We start from the raw sequence: 23479 nt of genomic DNA on the forward strand, positions 1-23479 counted from the left end.
CACCTCAGAGAGGTAAGGGGCAGGGCGGGGAGGGAGGTGCACTGTGTGTGTTGGGGAGATGTTCGTGATGGGGAGGAGCTCCAGCCCCACGCAGAAGCCCCTGTTGTCCACTCGTACAAGGCCATCCTCGGGCGCAGGGCTCTGGGGCTGTTCATCTGGGAGGCAGGGAAGAGGACGTGGGGCACCGGGCAGCGTGGTGAGCCCACGCTTGGGAGCAGCGGCAGGGACTCGCCCTGGGGTGCGGCTGCACCCGGGCCCACTGCCCGCCCTCTGGGGCCTCCTCCGCATCTCACAATCTCCTCAAGCGGCCACTGAGTCGAGGACCCTGGTGGCCCTCCTAGGGCACCTCCCCTGGCATCCTCCCAGTGCAAAGATTTCCCAAAGCTTGGCTGCTCTATTGCCATAAACTCAATGTGGCTACTCCCCATCACTCCCACCCCACACGCGGCTGTTCTAAGCCAGGCAAGCCTCTAATCTTATGCCAGCTTTAGATACACAAATTACTCTGGAAGGGGAGAGCCATCCCTGCTCTGCTTCCTGTGTCCTCAAAGGCCTTGTGCCCAATAAACTGTCACTAAGGTCCTTTGTCAGCGATCACAGTTCTCTCTGGACTGTGTTTCCATTTGCATAGAAGGTGCCAGAGAGAACCCACACTCCATCTCCCAGAGCTCTGAGGAAGCCACTATATCCATGCACACTTGACCGCAGAGCCTCTGTCCCCGCCCCAGCCTAGCCTGGGTCCTCAGCGGGGCCTGCCCTGGGGAGGGAGCCCTGAGTGCTGATCCACCCCATGCAATCCACGCAGCCAGGCCCATGCATGCAAGTGGCAGGGCAGGGCGGGAGCTGGTGAGCGTGCCGGGCAGGCTCGTGCAGCCTGAAATTACAACGTTCCCGCAGCCTCCACCCAGGCAATACAGTCCCCCGCTGGAGGCCAGGAAAGTCTGTGGAGAAAAGAGACGAGGGGAGGGGAAGGAGAGGAGAGAGAGAGGAGGAGAGACACATGGGAGGGAGGTGAAGAGACGTGTCAGAAAGGACAGACACACAGAAGAGTTAAAGAGAAAAAGAGAGGCAGGGGCTGAAGACCCCACAAGGCTGTCAATCGGGGCGGGGTGGGTGGGAGTGAGGACTCAAGCTCTGTGGGAACTGTGAGGCAAGAGGCAGGGGCTGAGGAAATCAGAAGGGAGGGAAGGCTGGACACAGACAGGTCCCTTCTCATGTTGGAGATGCAGCTACCCGTGGCGAGGGCTCGGGGTTTTTCTTATGCGTTTGGGTTACGTGATGCTGGGGACATCCCCGACTAGGGTGCATTGGAAAATGCCTGCTCATTGTAAGTGGATTCACATCCGTAGCACCGCGAGGCCAAGGTCCAGGCCCCTTCGGAAGTCCCATCTCCCAGAGGCACAGCTCCTCTTGGGGAATCTGAGATTCCCACAGCAGATGTTTCTCTGCCCCGGACTGGACCTGGGACCAAGGCTTATCTCAGTAATCAGGCTCCTAAAGAGCAGGCGGGTAGGTGTGAGGGAGCAATTTTTTCCTGTTTACTTCCTTGGGTCACTCTTCATGAGAAGACCTTGTTCTGGAGCCTTGGGTCCAAAGAAGTCATGTTTTATCTTCCACTTTTCTACAGGAATACTGGTCTCCCCATTAAACAACAGTTTGGGGCAGAGTTTCCCTGGACTGCTGGTTCTCAAGCCTTGCTGCATGTCAGAATCACCCGGAGAAGTCGAAAAATACATACACCTTTGCTGGGTCTCCCCCCAGGTCAATTCAGTCAGCTTCTAGGGGATGGGTGCTGGTTCAGAAGTTTAAAGGCACCACAGGTGATTCTCATTTGCAAGCGAGGATGACAACCACTGTTCTAAACCTGTGCCATCCAATACGGTAGCCACTGGCCACATGTCACCATTTGAATACAATGACAATTAAATAGAACCAGAAAATCTGGTTCCTCAGTTCCTCTAGCCGCCTTCCCAGTGACCAGCAGACATCTGTGGCTAGCGGCTACTCTATCGGACAGGGCAGGCCGTTTCTGTCTTCGCAGAAAGTTCTAACCAGTGTGCTCCCCTAGTCCTTTCCCTGGTTGGTACATCAGCTATGTAAATCAATCTTCATGTGACTTTAAGCAAACACTACTTGTAAGAGACACCCGCTACTCCTGAAAAATCAAATAACCAAAACCAGTGATGCCCTCCCGGCCTCCATCACCAAAGAGACTCTTTTGATTTATCCAGGCTTCCCCTCCACAGACCTCAAATTTTAAGAAGTAACTATTTTTAGGTTAGGCTGTTTATTTCGGCTGTTTAGATTTCTCTGCTCTGGCTATGCTGGTGAAAAGTGCTGCTGTCAAACCATGGAGGCTTTTGGAATACTATTTCCCAGCAAAAACTGAGCGTGGATGGAAATACACAACACACACACACATGCGTACACACACACACACACACACACACACACACACACACACACACGGTTTTGCTCAGAGCCCATCCTGCCCTTCTCTGGTTCAGGGCCCCAGCGGATTTGAGCAGATGGGGTTGTCTGTCACTGTCCTGTGCATGGTGGGTGAACAGGGGTCCCACCCTAGCACATCAGACAGCCAGTGAGGCAGCCAAGTCCCCACTCCCTGCCAGGGCTCAGCCTTTAGGAGCCTCAGCTGAGGGCTCCTTCTTCAGAGACTCCAGACTTTAACTCAGCTGTTTCTCTCACCCACACCCTACCTCAGGCATCTCCAGTGCTGACCCTTGCACCCCTACCCCTAACCCACCCTAAGGTTCACCCCTGGACCGGCATAGCCTAAGGGCTTTCTATTGAGCAGAGGGTAGTTCAGAAGAAAGCCCTGGTCTTGAACTCCTGACCTCGTGATGCACCTGCCTCGGCCTTCCAAGGTGCTGGGATCCCTCATGGCCAGATCAGCCAGCTCTTGGGTAACATCCCTCCCTTAGCTCCCCAGGGCTCAGAAAGAAGAATGCTCGTCTTTCTCTCTTCCACTGTGTCCCTCCCAGGATGCCACTTGGGCAACTGTTTTTTGATTTCGGCCTCCGATTCTTGGATTGCCTCCACCCTCCTTTGCTGCAGCCACCTTCACCCGCAGACCCTTGGCAAGGCAGCCTCTGGAGGGCTCGGCTTCTACGATCTTTTTTTTTTTTTCTTTGAGTTGGAGTCTCGATTTGTCACCCAGGCTGGAGTGCAGTGGTGCGATCTCAGCTCACTGCAACCTTCACCTGCTGCGTTCAGGCGATTCTCCTGCCTTCAGCCTTCCAAGTAGCTGTGACTACAGGCACCTGCCACCATACCCGGCTAATTTTTTTTGGTATTTTTAGTAGAGGTGAAGTTTCGTCATGCTGGCCAGGCTGGTCTCAAACCCCTGACCTCGTGATCCACCCACCTCAGCCTCCCAAAGTGCTGGGATTACAGGCGTGAGCCACCGCTCCTGGACGGCTTCTGAGATCTTGAATGTGACCCTCTCTGGCTGGAACTGCCTCCCCGCTCCTTTCATCCCCCTCACAAGGCAGGTCCTGCTGCTGTTTCTCATTCCACCTCCAAGGCCTCAACCCCTTCGTCCAGATCCTGGGCCATCTGCCTTCCTCTCAGCTCAACCTTCAAAATAGATCTAGGTGCTGGCCCCTTCTCACGGCCTCCACAGGCAGCCCTGGCCCCCTTCGCCTCTCATCTGGATCACTGCGGGAACCCCCTGGCTTCTCTCTCTGGGTCAGCCCTCATGTCCCCTACGGTTTAGCTTGTTCTCAACACAGCAGCCACAGTGATTGTTTAAGAACTAAAGTCTGTTCACACTTAAACCCTCCAAAGGGCTCTCATCTCCCTCAGAATAAAATCCAAGATCGTGACCGTGGTCTTCAAAGGCCTAGATGATCCGGCCCCTGCCTTCTCTCTCTCACTTCATCTCCACCATTCTCTCCAGCTACAAGGGCCTCCTGCTCGTCCCCAAACTCAGCAAGCACAGCCTGCTGCAGGGCCTTTGCACCTGCTGTCCTCTTCTGCCGACACTCTGGCTCAGCCCCTTGCTTTCTTCAGGTTTCTGCTCCAGTGTCCTCTGGACACCACCCTCCCATTCTCTTCCACTCTAAGCCCCTAACTCCCTTTATGTCAGTATAACACTGTGTATTTGTCATACCTGTCTCATCAGAGATTGATTTATGTATTGCCAGTTTGTTCCACGATTTCGTGTACCTCAGGCAGCAACAACCATGCCCGGCACGTGGGAGCTACTCAGTACATACTTGAGAAATAAACGAGTGAGTCTTCTAACTGGGTCTCCTGAGTTTAGTCATTCTCACTTCCTGTCACTCACCTCCAGATTAACTTTTTTTTTTTTCTTGAGATGAAGTCTCACTCTGTTGCCCAGGCTGGAGTGCAGTGGCGTGATCTTGGCTCACTGCGACCTCTGCCTCCCAGGTTCAGGCAATTCTCCTGCCTCAGTCTCCTGAGTAGCTGGGATTACAGGCGTGTGCCACCATGCCCAGCTAATTTTTGCATTTTTAGTAGAGATGGGGTTCACCATGTTGGTCAGGCTGGTCTCGAACTCCTGACCTCATGATCCATCTGCCTCGGCCTCCCAAAGCGCTGGGATTACAGAGGTGAGCCACTGTGCCCAGCCCAGACTAATTTTTTAGAAGCAGGGTTCTAGGGGCTCAGTGTGGTGGCTCACACCTGTAATTCCAGCACTTTGGGAGGCTGAGGCACGTGGATCACTTGAGCCCAGGAGTTGGAGACCAGCCTGGGCAACAGAGTTTATATTACCAAAAACTTTCTTTTTTTATTTTTTTGAGATGGAATCTCACTCTGTCACCCAGGCTGGAGTGCAATGGCACGATCTCAGCTCACTACAACCTCCGCCTCCCAGGTTCAAGCAATTCTCCTGCCTCAGCTTCCTGAGTAGCTGGGATTACAGGCACCCACCACCACGACTGGCTAATTTTTGTACTTTTAGTAGAGATAGGGCTTCACCATCTTGGCTAGGCTGGTCTTGAACTCCTGACCTCATGATCCACCTGCCTTGGACTCCCAAAGTGCTGAGATTACAGGCATGAGCCACCATGACTGGCCAAAAGTTTTTTTGTTTTTTTTTTTAAAGAAGTAGGACTCTAACCCTTCCACTGCCCTGTTCAAAAGCTTTTAGTGCCTTCCCACCGCCTGCCCATAAAGCTCAAGCCTCCCTCACCGCTTACCTCTCCAGCCTTGCCCTCCCGCTTCCCTCCTCTGCAGGTTCTTATGCTTCCGATAAACCGGACCACTCAGCATGCCCTGAACCTTCTTTGCATTTCCTGCTCTGTGCCTTTCCTACAGTACCCCTGCCTGAGGTGCTTGCCCTCCTCTCCAGCTCCAGTCACCACCTCCCTTTCCTTCCGGCAGAGGGCACCACCTCCATGAAGCCTTCTCTGACCACCCCACCCAGACGACTCTCCTTTCCGTTACAGCTGTTGCCTCCGGTAGTGCAGTAGGTGCACCCACGACGTCCACCTGGGAGGTGAGTTATCTCTCTGCCCTGCAGGATGGCAGCCCCTTGAGGGCAGAAGCCACGACTTGTCATTCCACCTTTGTAACCTCTGGGGGGTTCCATGTTGCACACACAGTGGGCACCCCGCAAATATCTGTGGACTGAACATGTGCTCTTGGACCCACCCTAGTGATGGCTCTGCCTGCCTGATACTCACGTCAATCTCGCTGAGGATGACATCGATGATGCTGCCAATGACAATCAGGAAGTCAAACACATTCCAGGGGTCTCCAAAGTAGCCCTGGGAAGGAAAAGGATGGGAGAGCGAGGGTGTGAGCTTTGGGAGGAAGGAGCTCTGGCCGCTGGTGGAGGACGTGTCCCACCCGAGCTAATGCGGAGCTGTGGGTCGGGCCGAGGTGGGGCGCCCGTGACTCCACCTCCCACTGGTGCTCCGGTGAGCCCCCCAACTCTGACACTCCTCTCCCCTTTCCTCCAGGGCAGAAAATGCTGGGAGGGGAGGGGAGACTTGTTGGGGTCCTGGTCCAGAGAAACATCTCTTTCACCCCCTGAACCTCACTTAGCATCCTATCTGGGCCCTGGCAGTGCAAAACCGACAGGACTGTGCTGCAAACCATGGCAATGGACTTGAGAACCAAAGCGACAGGGCGAGATCTTCCCCCAGCCCTGGGCCTGTTCTTCAGAAACCTAAGGGAAGGCTAGAATGTAAGAGAAGCTCAAAGAAAGCGTTGGGAAGAAGGGCCCAGAGTCTTCCTGTCATTGCTAGATGCTGGCCACCTGAAGATTTGCCTGCCCTGTGTCTGAAGGTGGAAGCGGGCAAAGGGGTGAGCAAGTTGGGAGCAGAAGTGCTGAGCAGAGGGCCCCGGATAGGATGAGGGATGGGGATGGAATTCCACTGCAAGGCCTCACCCTCCCCGCCCACCCCAGCTGCTCATCTGGCTCTGCAGCCCCACACTCACCCTGGCCTTGAAGGCCATGAGCTTGAGGATCATCTCCAGGGTGAAGATGATGGTGAAGGCCACGTTGAGAATGTCTGAGATGTGGTTCATCTGCTCTGACTGGTTGTAGTGCTGTGGAGGGGACACGGGAGCGGTGGGTCAGGGGTCCAGGCTTGCCCACCCTGCAGACTGCATTCCCAGAGCCCCTGCCTCTTCCCGGGCAGCCCCCAACCCTTGGGCTCCCTGCTCACCTTGTTATAGCTTAGAAAACTAGGAGCTGCTTTAGCAACCCCCTGAATTCCACCAAATTTTGTGAACACCCTCCTTCTACCCCACCACCACAAACGAGGTAACACAGGAGGGGCGGGGGCTCCAATTCCAAGTCCCGCTGAGCACGTTCATTTACATGCAGGGCTGCCAGGCCAGAGCCTGTTGACATATTGGCTCTGGGGTGATCAGGATGGCAGGTAGTCCAGGCAGGGCTCTGTGACCGGTTCCATTTAGTCATTTGGGCGCAGGACTGGGAAAGAAGACCCCTGGGTTCCACAGTCTGTGTTATCACTGGCTACTAGTGGGAAACTGAGAACTCACCAAGCTTACTGTGTCTGCACACCACCCCCTGTGATGACGGTAAGGCACGATGGTGAGGCCCTGTGACCCACCACCATGACCCTCCCTATTTCCTTGTAAGTTTTCCCAGGGATCTCTTCCTCTTTTATTAGAAAGTGGATGAAATTCTACCTCTTTCACAAAACCTTCCAGGTAGTTTGGAAGGATCTGATGGCTGCCTCCACCCTGCCCTGCCTCGGCAGGACTGCCCAGTTCTGCCTCACTCAGCCCCCAGCACAGCCAGTGCTGACGATCCTCTGCGATCCGGGCCTCCTGGCTCAGTGACTGTCTTTCCATATCACCGTGACCTAGCAATGCACGTTCTCATCATTGGGCATGTCTTGGGCTTCTAGGAGCAGGGAGCCTAGCTGTACCATCCTCTTCATACAGGGCTTAAGGAATCAGATGCTTAATCAAGGCTTGATAACGATGCTGATCATTAAGATACTGCCTATAAAGGGTGCTCAGCTCCCAAGAGAGACACCTGTTCTGCAAATACTAAACCCATTTTTCTTGGGACCAGAGCCAAGATTCCAGCCAACTCAACCATCCAGATTTGCAACAGCAGAAGAAAAACAAGAGAAAGCACTTTCTGCTTCCCACCCATTCTTCTCCTTCTGTGGTACCTCTCTCATGTTTGCAGAGTTACCATACTGTTTCTACGCTTGAATTACCTCCTTCATAAACCATAAACGCCTGGTGACAAGGCCCGGGCACAGTAAACGCCTGGTGACAAGGCCCGGGCGCAGCAAATGCCTGGTGACAAGGCCCGGGTGCAGTAAATGCCTGGTGACAAGGCCCGGGCGCAGCAAATGCCTGGTGACAAGGCCCGGGCGCAGTAAATGCCTGGTGACAAGGCCCAGGCGCAGTAAATGCCTGGTGACAAGGCCCGGGCGCAGTAAATGCCTGGTGACAAGGCCTAGGCGCAGTTCCCTTGTGTATTCCACGTAGTGCCTCATCACATAGTACACAGGCTACTGTGGGGAATCCGGGCTATCCTGCCCTTCCCACCCTGCCCTTCCCACCCTCCCCTACCCACACTACATTTCCCACCCTGCCCTTCTCACTCTGCCCTTCCCACCTTGCGCTTTCCTCCCTTCCCTTCCCACCCTGCCCTTCCCACCCTCCCCTACCCACCCTGCGCTTCCCACCCTGCAATTCCCACCCTTCCCTTCCCACCCTCCCCTACCCACCCTGCACTTCCCACCCTGCCCTTCCCACCCTGCCCTTCCCACCCTGCGCTTCCCACCCTTCCCTACCCACACTGCCCTTCCCACCCTTCCCTTCCCACCCTACCCTTCCCACCCTCCCCTACCCACCCTGCCCTTCCCACCCTGCCCTTCCCACCCTGCGCTTCCCACCCTTCCCTACCCACACTGCCCTTCCCACCCTACCCTTCCCACCCTTTCCTTCCCACCCTTCCCTTCCCACCCTACCCTTCCCACCTTCCCTACCCACCCTGCACTTCCCACCCTGCAATTCCCACCCTACCCTTCCCACCCTCCTCTTCCCACCCTGCCCTTCCCACCCTCCCCTACCCACCCTGCCCTTCCCACCCTGCACTTTCCACCCTTCCCTACCCACACTGCCCTTCCCACCCTACCCTTCCCACCCTACCCTTCCCACCCTTCCCTACCCACCCTGCAATTCCCACCCTACCCTTCCCACCCTCCCCTTCCCACTCTGCCCTTCCCACCCTCCCCTACCCACCCTGCCCTTCCCACCCTGCCCTTCCCACCCTGCCCTTCCCATCCTACCCTTCCCACCCTGCCCTTCCCACCCTCCCCTACCCACCCTGCCCTTCCCACCCTGCGCTTCCCACCCTTCCCTACCCACACTGCCCTTCCCACCCTACCCTTCCCACCCTTCCCTTCCCACCCTGCCCTTCCCATCCTACCCTTCCCACCCTCCCCTTCCCACCCTGCTCTTCCCACCCTCCCCTAACCACACTGCCCTTCCCACCCTACCCTTCCCACCCTTCCCTTCCCACCCTGCCCTTCCCATCCTACCCTTCCCACCCTCCCCTTCCCACCCTCCCCTACCCACACTGCCCTTCCCACCCTACCCTTCCCACCCTTCCCTTCCCACCCTGCCCTTCCCATCCTACCCTTCCCACCCTCCCCTTCCCACCCTGCGCTTCCCACCCTCCCCTACCCACCCTGCCCTTCCCACCCTGTGCTTCCCACCCTTCCCTACCCACACTGCCCTACTCACCCTGCTCTCCCCACCCTGCCTTGGCCCCAGGCTGATCAGACATTTGTCTACTGGGGATCCCTTACCTGCATACCCAGGCAGATGGTGTTGAGCATGATGAGGGCAAACATTAGGTATTCAAAGTAGGAGGAGGTGACAATGTACCACACCTGGTACTGGTATGGGTTTTTGGGAATGTAGCACCTCAGTGGGCGGGCCTTCAGGGCATACTGTACACATTGGCGCTGTAACACACACCACAGGAACAGGTCAGCACCAGCACCGAGAGGCCCCTCCCTCCCTCCCTTTCCACACCAGGGCCTTGAAGGGCAAGTCAGGAGCAGCTGTGGCCAGGGGCTGTGGCTGAGGACTCTGCACTGTTTAGGGGAAGAATCCTGTTGGGCTCTTGGGTTCCCCTTGAGTTATCACAGCCCATTCCTATGGGTGCTGTAGACTAGCCCGGGGGGCTGAAGGGCTTCCTTTCTCTGGGCATCATGAGGTTCCATGAGAAGACCCACTCTACCAACTTGTATTGCTTCAAGTTGGAGATAGGGTAGGGTGCAGGGAGGCGAGGGCTTGGCATCAAATGCAGGTTCTGGGGTCACCCCTAGGCCTGTCTTCGCTGGCTAGACCTAGGGCTCGGGCAGCAGGAGGCCCGCTGCAGCTCTCCCCTCCACCTCTGGCCGGCGGACCAGGCACCTGGTTCTTGTCCAGCTCACAGTTCTTGTACTCGGTCTCCCCCTGCTCCTGGAAGGTGACAATGACAAAGCCCACGAAGATGTTCATCATGAAGAAGGCAATGAGGATGATGTAGATGATGAAGAAGATGGCCATCTCCACACGGTTGTTGTAGATGGGACCCACATCCTCCCCATTGGAGTCTATGGCCTTGTACAGCAGCCTGGGGTGAGCGGAGAAGAGAGGACAGGCTGGCCAGGGTGACAAGGCAGGGTCAGGCCAGGAAGGATGGGCTTCATCCCACTGGCTGTGGAGAGCCAAGAGAGCCTTCTCAACTGTCAGGTTATAAGACAGGAGTTAGGACGGAGCCAGGGAAGACCAGACCCAATCCTGGAATGGCCCTGCCTTTCCAGAGGCTGCCTTATTTATCAGTAGGGTCCCCTGTGGACAGGGAGTCATACACCTATAGGGGACTGGGTACATTTTGTCAGAGCCCCCCAGGTCAGGCCTGCTTTGAAGTGACCAGTCAACACACCATCAGAGTCAGTGGGGTTTGGGATTTGGTGGGCACCTGCCACGGAGAGCAGTAGCGCCGTGCGGGCTGCCGAAGGGCAGGCTGGCTGCCTGGTCCGAGCAGCCCATGCCCGAGAGGGACCCAGGCCCCAGCCCTCACTCACTGAGGCCAGCCCTCGAAGGTGGAGACCGTGAAGAGGGACATCATGGCGGAGAGGACATTGTCGAAGTGGAAGTCGCTGTGTACCCACTCGCGGCGGCGCAGCTCTATCTGCGCGGGGTCCCCGTCCTTGTACACGTAGTAGTAGCCCCTGTGGCAGGGAGGCCCAGTCACTCCACAGGGCACGGCTGGGCCACCTCACCCCACCACATCCTCTGGGCCCCGGGCAGAGAGTGTGCAGGAGAAATGAAGGTCCAGATCTGGGACCCGAGGGGACACCACTGGGGGACCCGAGGGGACACCACTGGGAGACCCCGAGGAAAGCGGCCTCTATGAGTATTCCTCCTAGGCCTAAAGGCCAAGCTTCCCCAGTTTCCAGCTTGAAGGACCACCATACGCCAACACACGGTCCCCTGCCCCGTGACCGTCCCACCGTGCTCCCTGCCCCGTGACCGTCCCACCGTGCTCCCTGCCCCGTGACAGTCCCACCGCGCTCCCTGCCCCGTGACTGTCCCACCGTGCCCCCTGCCCCGTGACCGTCCCACCGCGCTCCCTGCCCCGTGATCGTCGCACTGTGCTCCCTACTGTCCCACCGCGCCCCCTGCCCCATGACTGTCCCACCGTGCCCCCTGCCCCGTGACTGTCCACCGTGCCCCCTGCCCTGTGACCATCCCACCGTGCTCCCTGCCCCGTGATCGTCCCACTGTGCTTCCTACTGTCCCACCGCGCCCCCTGCCCCATGACCGTCCCACCGTGCTCCCTGCCCCGTGACTGTCCACCGTGCCCCCTGCCCCGTGACCATCCCAACATGCTCCCTGCCCCGTGACTGTCCACCATGCCCCCTGCCCTGTGACCATCCCACCGTGCTCCCTGCCCCGTGTACCTGCACTCCTCCTCTGTCATCTTGGACAAGTCAGTGCACCTGAAGAACTTTCCCTGCATCCAGGAGAAGGAGGGAGGGAAGCATGTTGTCATGGAAACAGGATACAAAGTGGGTTCTGGGAGTGAGGAGTGGAAGTGGGGAGGAAAGGCAGGCGTCTGAAAAAGGAGCCTGTCTCTTCCTCTCAGAGGCATGAACTCACCCTTGGGGCAGGACCCCAGAGCAGTCGCTCTTGTTCACTATCATCCATTCCCACAGCTCGCCAGGGCTTCCCCACCCGGCCTAGATGCTGCCAAGACCTTGAAGGCAGTGCCTCAGAAGGGCATTTACTGAGTGCTCCGCAGTGGGCTGAGGGGATGGACATGAGTGCAGCTCGGCCCCTGCCCCTCCCTCAGGGAGCTGAGCCTCTGAGCTCCTGAGCCCCTCACCTCCCCCACTGCTGCAGGAGGCCTTCCAGGGGCTCCCCATTGCAGAGCAAGGAGGAGGGGCTGCCCACCTCCCACCTCCATCCTCCTGCCAATGGGGTGGGAGGCGCAGCGGTGGAGCCCAGCTGCGCTCTGACTCAACTTGTCTCAGAGTCGAGAAGGATCCCAGCATGCCCCACCCCAAGACACAGGTAGCGGGGCTCTGTGCTCCTCTGCACTGACTGATCAGAGCAGCTGCTCCTTTTATCTGCTCCTTTTATCTATGTCACATACTGGGCCCCTGCACATGTTTGAATGAAAGGAGTGGATGGCTATGTCTTTTTTTTTTTAGATGGAGTCTCACTCTGTCACCCAGACTGGAGTGCATTAGTACGATCTTGGCTCATTGCAACCTCTGCCTTCCGGGTTCAAGCAATTCTCCTGCCTTAGCCTCCTGAGTAGCTGGGATTACACGCATGCACCATCACTCCCAGCTAATTTTTGTATTTTTAGTAGAGAAGGGGTTTCACCATGTTGACCAGGCTGGTTTTGAACTCCCAACCTCAAGTGATCTGCCTGCCTAGGCCTCCCAAAGTGCTGGGATTACCAGCGTGAGCCACTGCACCCCGCAGGATGGCTAGGTTCTTAATGAGGCTAACAGGCTTGAAATCCATGGATTCTGGTGCAGTTTCTTCAAAGACTCAGATAGGGAAACTGCACTAGCTGAAGACACAGCTGGTCCGTGCCCCGCACTGCCCCTGCCACACAGGTCTGTGCTGTTCCCACTACATGCCCTTTCTATGGTTGCTGGAGCAGAGGGTGAAGGTGAGGCGAATGGTGCTGGGGGCTAAGCAGGGAGTGGATAGAGCTGCCATTAGGCAGAGTCTGAGCACTTAACACCAAATGCCCAATTTACTATGGAAAGCAAAGCACGACTCTCTGCTATAACGTGGAATGCACATGGCAAGTTTCCACAGAGTCAAATGCAACATCAAATGCCAACTGGAACTGATATGCTCCTGGGACCTCCTGGACGGCAGGCGCTGGGGGTCTTTTAATGAGAGACAAAGCCTGGCGAGAGTTGGGTGTTGACAGGCAATTGCTCTTGCTTATCTGGAAGGGTCGTGGAAGCCAAAGGGAGGGCAGCTGCTCATTCATTCTTTCAGGGAGCGTGTCTGGTGGGCCTCCTCTGCACCAGGCCCTGGGCGGGGGGACAGGAGAAGGGATGAGGCAGACACAGACTCTGCCCTCAAGGGTTTCTGGGGACCCAAACCTGACAGAGGAGGAGGCTGGGGGGCAGGAGGTGGACAGCCCTCAGCTGGGCCAGGGGGAGAAGGCCACATGGCAGAGTAGCCAGACACTATAAACACTCCCATCCCTCCAGGACAGCGACCACCAAGACCTGTTCCCCCCACCGAAGGCCCCACCCTGCTGCTTCTCTCAAAGCCTGTTCCCTGCCCTCAGGGAGGATTTGGCTTGTAAGTCCCTCAGCTCTAGCAGAGGCCCTGGCTCATGTATAGAAAACATGCTCTAGGATGGGCGCGGTGGCTCACGCCTGTAATCCCAGCACTTTGGGAGGCCGAGACGGGTGGATCATGAGGTCAAGAGATCAAGACCATCCCGGTCAACATGGTGAAACCCCGTCTCTACTAAAAATACAACAAATTAGCTGGGCATGGTGGCGCATGCCTATAATCCCAGCTACGTAGGAGGTTGAGGCAGGAGAATTGCCTGAACCCAGGAGGCGGAGGTCACAGTGAGCCAAGATCACGCCATTGCACTCCAGCCTGGGTAACAAGAGCGAAACTCCTTCTCAAAAAAAAAAAAAAAAAGAGAAAACATGCTCTATACATGTTTGTTGAATGAATGAACGATTGTAAGATGATGCCGCTACACGGTTAAGACTGACTGAGGTTATGTAATCATGGCTTTGAAGGATGGCGCTCTGGTGGCAGGAGCATTTGGGTCATGCAGGGGTGTCAAGGGTGTTGGTGTACACTTGGGAGTCAATTTCTCTGTCCTGCAAATGATCTGAGAGCCAGAGACATCTGGAAATCAGAGCTCTGTGGGAGGGACATCTTTGTAGGGCTGATTCCCAGAGAGGAACTGAATAGCTGTGTTCTCCCAGGAAAGTGAGAAAAGAATAAGGCTGGCTCCAGAGGTGAGATGATGAACTGAATCCCAGGGCCTTAGAAGGCCCTGGTAGATATGGATGATGCCAGGCATACCAGCCGGGAAGATGGGAGGCACAGTGTGGGGCTCGGGGGGGCGTATGCTTGGGACAGGCCTGGCAGGATGGGAGGAAATGGGCAAGGGTGGGAAGGGAGGGAAATGGCTGCAGGGCCCTGGGAGGAGGGGCCTTCCTCCCCAAGGAGAAGCAGTGCGGGGGCGGGGAGACAGCAGATACAATGGCAATGGTGGTCAGCAGAACCACGGAGGCCCGGGATGGACGTCACCGAGGAAACTGGATCTGGACCTGCCATATATTAGCTTCAAAACTCGGTGCATTCAACGGAAGCAAATTCACTCTGAGTCTCAACGTGTTGTGTTGCTTGTGTATTTAATTTTTAAAAGAGCTTAAGATAGTTGCTGTCAAGTTTTCATTTTAGCTTATTGATCTCTTTAAGCTATTAATCGTCACTGAAAGATGGCTGCCTCTTAAAAGTTTGACTTAGGAAAGCTGTATTTATAGTCTGAATTTCATAGTCATATTTAAAAGATGGACATCAAACTACACATTTTCTTGTCTCGTTTTATAGAATTCTTAGCACATGACGATAGCTTTAAGAGATGGCGCTTGAGTTGTATTTTAATTTCAACTCAATAGACACATGAGCCTCTGCTACTGTTTCAGTAGCGTTAGAAGCCCGTGGGCTGTTTATGCTCTCACTGGGTGGCTTTTGTGGAACTCAAGGTGCTACACAAACGTAATGGTGTCTTACTGGCTTTCTGCTACCGTATGTGTTTGGTGTGGTAAAGACCTATTTTCAAAATAAGATATTCTCATATGAAAAACTGTGCATTCAAAAACATCTGTTTTCACAATTTGGGGCTCCTTTTGCTTAGAGAGGGGAACCAACTGACGGGCCCTTGCCTTGGCTAGAGAGCTGGCATCAGGGCTGGGAGCGGGAGGTGAGGCTGGTCGCGAGGGCAGGGCCTCACCTTGAAGAGCTGGACGCCGATGCAGGCAAACATGAACTGCAGGAGGGTGGTGACCAGCACGATGTTCCCGATGGTGCTGATGGCCACGAACATGCACTGCACCACGTGCTGGGGAGACAGGGGCCAATGGGGACTGGGGGCGCACCCACCATACCCCCCTAGCCCAGCTGAGGAAACCCCAGGCGTGCAAGATGTGCTGCCTCCTGACCAGCTGGAAGCGGGGAGAGGCTGGTGGGGAAACACGGCTACCCCAGCCTCATCCTTACCCCTGTCTGGCCAAGGAGACGGGACGGGGTTCCGCCCATGGCTGGGCTGAGGTTTCTGGAGTCAGGACCCTGCGGCCCCTCCCATCCCTCTTCCAGGGTCCTGCCCAGGCCCTCTCTCACCTTCAACCCCTTGGCTCTGTTGATGGCTCTGAGTGGTCGGAGCACCCTCAGCACCCTGAGGATCTTCACCACGGAGATGGCGCTGGACCTGGGGAGGCGGCAACCGTGCGGGGGCTGAAGGCAGCCTGCTCCAGCCAGCCTGGTCTGCAGAGGAGCCTCCAGCTGTATCCTGCCCTCCACACCAGCTGCCTTTCTGCCTGAAAACACTCCCATCTTCCCCTTTCCCTTTCCTACAGCTGTGAGAGTGTGCCCTGCTCCAGGGCACAGCCACCCCCTGCTATCTGGACCGTGCTCTCATGGGTGTGTCATGAAGCAGAGTACAGCCTTCCCCTGTGGGTGGCTAGAGGCTCGTCCCTCCCATCAGACACTGTGCGCCCCGAAGGCAGGGGCTGTGCTCCCCACAGGGTCGGGGAGGGAAGGGCCACTCCCTCCTCTCTGCATCCCCTGCCGGTCTCTAGAACAGGGTGTTGTCCACTTCAGTGGTGGCAACCCACAACCCACAGCTCCCCCTGCCCCCATCGGAGGCCCTGAGAGACCCTCCTCTTGTGGCAGGTGCCCACCAACATGGTGGGACTCCCACTACAAAGCCCTGGCATGGGGCAGTGGGCATCCGTGCCCAGGACTGGCCCTTGCTGCTGCTCACTCAAGTCCCATGGAGATGAGGGACACGGCCACCACCAGCAGGTCCAGGATGTTGAAGTAATTGCGGCAGAAGGAACCCTTGTGCAGGAAGGCCCCGTAGGTCGTCATCTGGGGAGACAGAGGGAGCAGCCTGGGTGGAGGAGCTCAGGGAACAGGCCTGTCTCCCACAGACATGGGAGGCACTGCACAGGAGAGCACTTACTGAGGCAATAGCCTTCCGGAAATCTCTAGATTTCACTCAGCTCCTTGCGGTGGCCTAAATGCATTTCCTATCTCTGCTCATGGTTGTTGAAACGTGGGGACTTCTCACGGGCAGCCGGGCCAGACTTCTCTCTCAGAACGCAAGTCTCTCTCTTTACACGCCATAGGGAACCCTGCGTCTCCTTTCCCATGGGGCCACAGAGTGGGGGAGCCCTGGCCCCACTGTCTCCGGCGGGACATAAGATTTCTCCTCCTTCCTGGAAAGCTTCTTGGGCAATCCCCTCTGCCCTGTGGCTTGCTGAGTCAGGCTGCACGCCCTCCAGGACTCCAGGGGTCCTGGGCCCTCTCTCCTCCCTCTCCATCTCCTTCCCAGTGCCTGCCTTCTCGCTCCCCTCTCAGCTTCTTGGATATATTCTCTAACAATCCTCCAGGTCTTTGCATACGTGCATTATGCCCTTAAAATCAGACAGGGCTGAAACCTTTTCCAGCACTCAGGGCACTAGGAGATTTCATCTTAATTTGCCTTCCCAGACTCAGCACCTAGGCCTCCCTGTATGTGCGGTACATCCCAGCCCAAAGGGGCCACTTTGTCCTCTCTGGCAACGTCCCCAAATCTCCTTACAGTGTACTTGCTACTGTCTGTCCTAGACCGCCCCAGCTGTCTCTCCCTAACAAAGTCTTGTCCAACTTCAAGGTCGGGCTCTAATGCCCCCAACTCCACAAACTTCCTGACCTCGAGGAAGCCACCATCTCCCTCTGCTCAATTCCTTCTATAGTTGAGGCTCCGAAATAAGGTACTGTCCTGATTTCACACCACAGCCTGCTCCGAGCCGGTTCCTGGGGCTGGGCTAGCCTCTCCTGTCTTAGTTCATGAATGTACAGGCTAGCGCTACTGGGTCTCAGGCACAGACGGGTCCTCCCTCTGCCTCCAGAGCCCACCACCCCCAGAATGGCTGGAACCCCATGCATCTGTGTTGGGAATGGGTGGGCGGTGATGTGCTGTGGATAAGGTGTGGAAAAGGCATGATGGGGCAGAGTGCCAGGAACCCTGCTCAGGGCAGTGGTCACTTCTCTGGAGACTCCTGGAGGAAAAGGTCTTTCCAGTCACTGCTAACAGAGGTCTAGGAGCAACAAATCACAGCTCCCCAGGTCTGCTCTTAAGCTAACTGTGTGGACGAAAAATGCCGGAGGTTGACTGGATGCGGTGGCTCACGCCTGTAATCCCAGCACTTCGGGAGGCCAGGGCGGGCAGATCACGAGGTCAAGAGATCGAGACCATCCTACCCAACATGGTGAAATCCCATCTCTACTAAAAATACAGAAAATTATCTGGGTGTGGTAGTGGACGCCTATAATCCCAGCTACTCAGGAGGCTGAGGCAGGAGAATCGCTTGAACCTGGGAGGCTGAGGTTGCAGTGAGTGGAGATTGCACCACTGCACTGCAGCCTAGCCTGGTGATAAAGCAAGACTCCATCTTAAAAAAGAAAAGAAAAGAGCCAGGTGCAGTGGCTCACGCCTGTAATCCCAGGGCTTTGGGAGGCCAAGGCGGGTGGATCACCTGAGGTCAGGAGTTTGAGACCAGCCTGACCAAGATGGAGAAACCCCATCTCTACTAAAAATTCAAAAAATTAGCCAGGTGTGGAGGCACATGCCTGTAATCCCAGCTACTTGGGAGGCTGAGGCAGGAGAAGCTTGAACCTGGGAGGTGGAGATTGCGGGTGAGTCGAGATTGCACCATTGCACTCCAGCCTGGGCAACAAGAGCAAAACTCCGTCTCAAAAAGAAAAAAGAAAAATGCCAGAGGCTTAAAGGCACGGGCTGTGCTCTGTGAATGGGGGAGCCTCAGGCTGGCTGGGCTTCACTCTCCAGCCCACCACCCAGACACCTGCGGGCCTGCTCCGTGTACCAGGTCCCATGAGTCTTTCCTGCCACTCTCCACCTCTTTCCTGCTTCTCTCCACCCCTGAGTTCAGTGTGCATAAGCTGGAGCCACATCAGGGAACCCCCCTGCCCAGGGCTGCCCCACAGCCTTCGCTCACCTTGAGGACAATCTCCACGGTGAAGACAGAGGTGAACCCGACATCAAAGTGCTTAAGGATCTGGGGATGAGGCAGGGGAGGGAGCAGTCAGTGAGGGGAGGAGGCAACAGTATCAGCAGCAGCAGCATCAGAGCAGGCAGTCAGAGCCAGTCTGTGCCCCAGCCTGTGCGGTTCAGAAGGATTGGAGTGGGTTGTCCTAACCCTGAGGAATTGGACTCTAAGAAACTCGGATGCCTGTAGCCACAGAGAGGATACAGCTGAAACTCTGGGCACCAGACTGAGGCTGGAGGGGGCAGGGGTGCTGAGTGGCAGAGAGGGTGACACCTGTCACCTGATTCCTCGTGGACTCGGCCCGGATGGGGTCTTCCGCAGCCAGTGCAGCGCTGCTGAGCATGATGAAGAGCAGGATGAAGTTGGTGAACCAGGTGGCATTGACGATGCGGTGACACAGGATGCGGATCCTGGGGGTGAGGTAGGGAGGGCAGGGGAGCTGTGAGCTGCTGGAGGCTCTGGCCTCATCAGCCTCCACCCTGTGGAGGGACATGGGATGCACGTCCTGCTCCTCCCTGGTCAGCGGAGAAGTGCAGCGCTGCACCTGCAGGGTCCTCTGGCTGGACACACAGGGAGCCCTGGCCCCTCGATCTGTTTCTAAAGCCTTAGTTCCGCCTCCCAGCCTAGCCCCTCCCACCACCTGCCCCTTCCTGCAATGAACGGCACCACCTTGAGGTTTCCCATCAAATGAAAATGGGACAGACCGATCTCTATCCATGAGCCAGACAGACGAAACTCCACAAAGACTATAGTCTATATATACTTTAAAGATGTAAAATTGTGAAGCCAATAAAAACTATAGCTTCCCTTGCTGTCTCCCCCTTGTCCTGTCTAAAACTCTCCTCTCAGAAAGGAAGCAATAAACAGGTCCCTCTTAGGTGTAAATAACTGATAAGGTTTACAGCACTACTTCTCCCAGATATACTAGCATTTTAAATAGGGCACAAGATCTTAAGCTAAAACACTGAGTTTTTCACAGTGAAACTGTAGGCATGCAGGGAAGCAGACGGGAGCCTCATAAATCATCCCCACAGCAACCAGGGGGCACCCACTTATTGGTGGGGCTGAAGATGAAGAAGGAGCTGGCTTCTGGAATGGGCACGGCCTTCTCTTTCAACTGCAGCTCAGCCAGGGGGCGTGGTCGGGGGCTCAGCGGGATCTCGGGCTCATCTTCCTCATCGTCCCCTGTGGGAAGAGAGGGAGGAATTAGGGGTGTTTCTCATGCTTTGCTATGCCGTGGCTTCTGTGCTCAGAGACCTCCTAGGAGCCCCTGCAGCCAGTAAGCAAGGTGGTGCCAGGCTGACGTGGGACCCTAGGGCTTCAGCAGAGTCCAGCTGGGCATCTCTTGCCTTCAGTGAGCAGATCTGAGCTGTCAGGGGTCGGTAAGGCAGGCCCACAACCTTCCAGAAATGGGGTTGAGAGCAAGCCCAAGTAACTTTGTGGTTGCATCTTCTGTCTCACGGCTCCACCCACACTGCCTCAAATATCCATAGGTCGGGGGATAGAGTGGAAAGCCCTGCTTCGGAAGAGGAGACGTGGGTCCTAGCCCCGGCTCTGCCTCTGACTTGCTGTGCAGTGCTGGAAAGGTCTGTGCCCTTCTTCAGCGTCAGCTTTCCAATTCGTGAATCCGACAAGGGGCAGGAGCATTGTTGAAATAAAAGGATTCTGTGATCCTCTCCTGGGCTAGGATTTCAAAAATAGTAACTTCACAGAGAAGCTTCCAGCATGGAAAAAAGCAATCAGAATTTCTTGAGCTTCAGCCAGTCCCCAGGACTGGAGCTGGGGGCTGGGGGATAGAGGAGGAAGCGACAGACATCCCAAGCACATTCGCTGGGTCTCGTGGCCCCATGAGGAAGCTGAGTACCCGAAATCCTCAGCTCCAGGATGGGAGGATCCCATGATCGGATGGTGAGCGCATAATCCAAAGCTGGGGTTTCTCTTGGTTCCCTCCCCTGAGAGCCACCTTCTCCTTACCCCCACCGGCCCCTGGCAGAGGCTTTGAGGGAAGCCAAGACCTGTCGGGGTTCTCAAATCCACTAAGTCACATTCCAATTTTTCTGTCCACCTGAGAAGCTAAAACTCTTATTCCTCAGAATGAGTGTCCTAACATGACATTTCCTGTCTTGCCCAGCCTGCCACAGATCCCAGAGACACGTTTCACGCTTAATCGCAGAGACCGCTCATTCTTAGAGTGAGCGTATTGGCGTCCTTCCCCAGCCTTCTTACTTCCTCTGCCTATGCCCAGTTTTTTGTTTTGTTTTGTTTTTTTGTTTTTTTGTTTTTTTTCTGTGCCCAGTTTGTTAATTTCGTTGCACGTATCTTTTGCTGTAAGCCGTTTCAAACTATTTTTAGAAAGAAACAGGATATAAACACATTCAGCCCCCTTGGTAAGGCTGTCTTCCTGCTGCCCAGCCCACACCCCCTCTACCCTCCCCTCCTCACTTCTTTCCAGCCCCTTCCCTTTCCTATCAGCCACCATCTCACCTGCATACCAGTCACTCCCAGCTAATGGGTGATAACTGTTCGATGAAACAACTCAAAATGAGTTATTCTAAAACACACATATTCATCGCCGGTAGATATTTGAAGAAATGTCATTAGTCTCACTTGTACCAGCTCCATTCTCCCCACACTTCACTTTGCAAAATTCTTTCATGCATTCATTCATTCAATTCATTGAGTGTCTCCTCTGAGCCAAACACCGTGCCGTGTAGAACACAAAAGTCCCCCTGGAGCTTAGAGTCACTGGAGCAAACAGATGCTAATCTGCAGGTCTCACAAGTAGACATAAAAGTAGCTGATCAGCTGATGTGACAAGTAGACCTAAAATTGCCCCACTGACACGGTGCTCCAGAGGGACCCAGGACTCAGAGGGCTCTTGGCCCCAGGGCTCTTCCAGGTGGCCTTGTAACATCACTCCAGCCGGGTTCTGCTTCCTCCACGTGTCCTCCTCTGGTCCAGATAAATGGGGTTTCTGCAGCAGTCACTGGTTATTTGCATTTACAAGATGTTTGTGGTTTATCCACGGTTTTTGTTATCCATGCTCCCGCCATCCTACCATTTTCTCCTCCCCTTGCACTTTCCCACACTGCCTCTCATGGTTCTGTTCATCCCTGTACCTTCCGGCCCCCAGCCCTACCGGACACTGGATAGTGAGTGATCTGCCTCATCACTACACAGAGGGATGTGTCCTCATTTATGATCCATTCTGCATGACTGTCAGGGAAGACTTGTATACCCACGAGTCTCTGTGCTTCTTGAAAACTGAGTCCTCAGCACTGAGGCACACAGCTGGTGCTCAATAAATACTCGCTGAGTTCCATGAGAATAAAATGTCTGGGTTTTTCTATCGTGTGCATTGTTGGGAGAGACAAACTGGCAGATGGCTTATTTGCACAGAAGGGATGTCTCCAGTGTCCCGATCTCCACAGGCAGGGACACACAAGAGAGTGCCCATAGGGAGAATTCAGGACGGGCACACCCCTCCTTCACGCCAGCACCCTGCTCCCGCCCGGGCTCCAGCACCCTCACCTGGGAAGTCGGCTGAGGGGTAGGGATCCTTCACCTCATTGACGTTAGATTCAAACTCATCGATTTTCAGCTGTAGGAAGGAACACAATGACTGTAACAATGAAGGAGAAGATGCAGTTTCCCCTCGGTGAGCATCGACTGGAGAGCCTGTGAGCTTTCAGCTGACTCAATCATCCCGATAGCCTGAGGGACAGGGAATATTATGATCATCCCCATTTTACAAATGAGAAGCGAGGCCCAGCAAGGTCGGACAACCTGCACAGGCTCCCACGGGGCAAGGCCTGAGCCCATCCGGTCCTGTCTGACTCTATCTTCACATGGCCACTGCTTGGATATCTACAAGAGAGTGGACCTTCCCAGGCCAGGACCTCTGGCCCCTGTGGGCCCAGTTCCCTGACTTTTTGAACTCCACTCCTCAGTTTTCAGGAATGTTGAGCAGAGTCAGATGGGAACAGGCAGGGCAGGGCTAGCAGTGGTGGAAGCCAGTCTGGTCCTCTCAGTGCAAAGTGGGTGTCAGGGAGAGGAATTATCTCCTTGGTCTGGAGTGGGAAGCTGCTACTCTGGGGAAGTCTGGTTCCCAGATTGGAAGGTCTGTGCCTCTCAGTGCAGGAGTCCCTGGAGATGGATCTGTCGGCTCTCCCTCCAGTAGCACGTGGGGAGATGCCCTCACCTGGCTGATAACTCCCACCTCCCCACCCTACCGCATCTGTACTCTGTGGCAGGAGGGGAACCACGGGACTGTAAGAACCCCAGCCTGCCTCCAGCATCCCCACATGGGGTGCTCACCTTGGCAGTGGTGGGGATGCCCTCACCCTTGGGTTTCTGCTCCAGCTTCTTGACCATCGTGGACTTCTCCTCCTCTGACTTGTCTGGGAGACCCCTGAGTTCGAAAACACAAAGTGGAAGCCAAACCAGAAAGTTCTCAGGGAGCTGCTCAGCCTGACAACACCCTCCGGAGGATCCCATGGCAAGGGCTCCGGGGGGATCTGTGGGAGGAGTGGCACTGGCCCCCAAATGGGAAGGGCAGTGGGCTCAGGCAAGTCCCTTCTCTGTGGTGAGAGGGTCTGACACACAGCGTGGGCCCACGGCTACCTGTGGCTCACTGGGCAGCCATGTTTAATGTTGGTTGATAGTTAATGGGAGAAATGTGGCTTTGTACTGGGTTTATACAAGATTCACAGAGTGGGAGCATGGTTTGCCCAAGATGGCTCCAATTTTTTTTTTTTTTGAGACAGAGTCTCGTTCTGTCACCAGGTGCCAGGCTGGAGTGCAGTGGTGCAATCTCGGCTCACTGCAACCTCCACCTCCCAGGTTCAAGCAATTCTCCTGTCTCAGTCTCCCGAGTAGCTGGGACTACAGGCTTGTGCCACCATGCCCAGTTAATTTTTATATTTTTTAGTAGAGATGGAGTTTCACCATGTTGGCCAGGATGGTCTCAATCTCTTGACCTCGTGATCCACCCGCCTTGGCCTCCCAAAGTGCTGGGATTACAGGGGTGAGCCACCGCGCCCGGCCGGCTCCAACTCTTCAGAAAAGTCTGAACTCCATGATGGTCCCTCTTTTTCCCTTTCTCTTTCCATCTTGCCTTAGCAGGAATGGGGGTCCCATTCCTGCAGGCA

General features: G+C 55.6%; 1 protein-coding gene across 2 annotated transcripts in view; it reads right to left on the minus strand.

Annotated features, from left to right (window-relative positions):
- The window catches only part of CACNA1S (calcium voltage-gated channel subunit alpha1 S), a 78428-nt gene that overhangs the window by 14353 nt on the left and 40596 nt on the right, over positions 1 to 23479 (minus strand). For both annotated transcript variants that reach the window (XM_064360222.1, XM_064360221.1), the window contains exons 15-29: positions 22647 to 22740; positions 21861 to 21930; positions 19382 to 19514; positions 18610 to 18739; positions 18279 to 18338; positions 16040 to 16146; positions 15397 to 15484; positions 15011 to 15118; positions 11448 to 11500; positions 10569 to 10715; positions 9913 to 10114; positions 9300 to 9458; positions 6433 to 6543; positions 5673 to 5756; positions 885 to 941 (exon numbers count right to left, since the gene is read on the minus strand). In XM_064360222.1, the coding sequence (XP_064216292.1) occupies positions 885 to 941; positions 5673 to 5756; positions 6433 to 6543; positions 9300 to 9458; positions 9913 to 10114; positions 10569 to 10715; positions 11448 to 11500; positions 15011 to 15118; positions 15397 to 15484; positions 16040 to 16146; positions 18279 to 18338; positions 18610 to 18739; positions 19382 to 19514; positions 21861 to 21930; positions 22647 to 22740 (1603 nt within the window). The remainder of the gene's footprint in view (positions 1 to 884; positions 942 to 5672; positions 5757 to 6432; positions 6544 to 9299; positions 9459 to 9912; positions 10115 to 10568; positions 10716 to 11447; positions 11501 to 15010; positions 15119 to 15396; positions 15485 to 16039; positions 16147 to 18278; positions 18339 to 18609; positions 18740 to 19381; positions 19515 to 21860; positions 21931 to 22646; positions 22741 to 23479) is intronic.

Source organism: Aotus nancymaae, unplaced genomic scaffold, assembly GCF_030222135.1.
Source record: "Aotus nancymaae isolate 86718 unplaced genomic scaffold, 86718_ANA_hifiasm-v0.15.2.pri h1tg000039l, whole genome shotgun sequence".
NCBI classification, from domain to species: Eukaryota; Metazoa; Chordata; class Mammalia; order Primates; family Aotidae; genus Aotus; species Aotus nancymaae.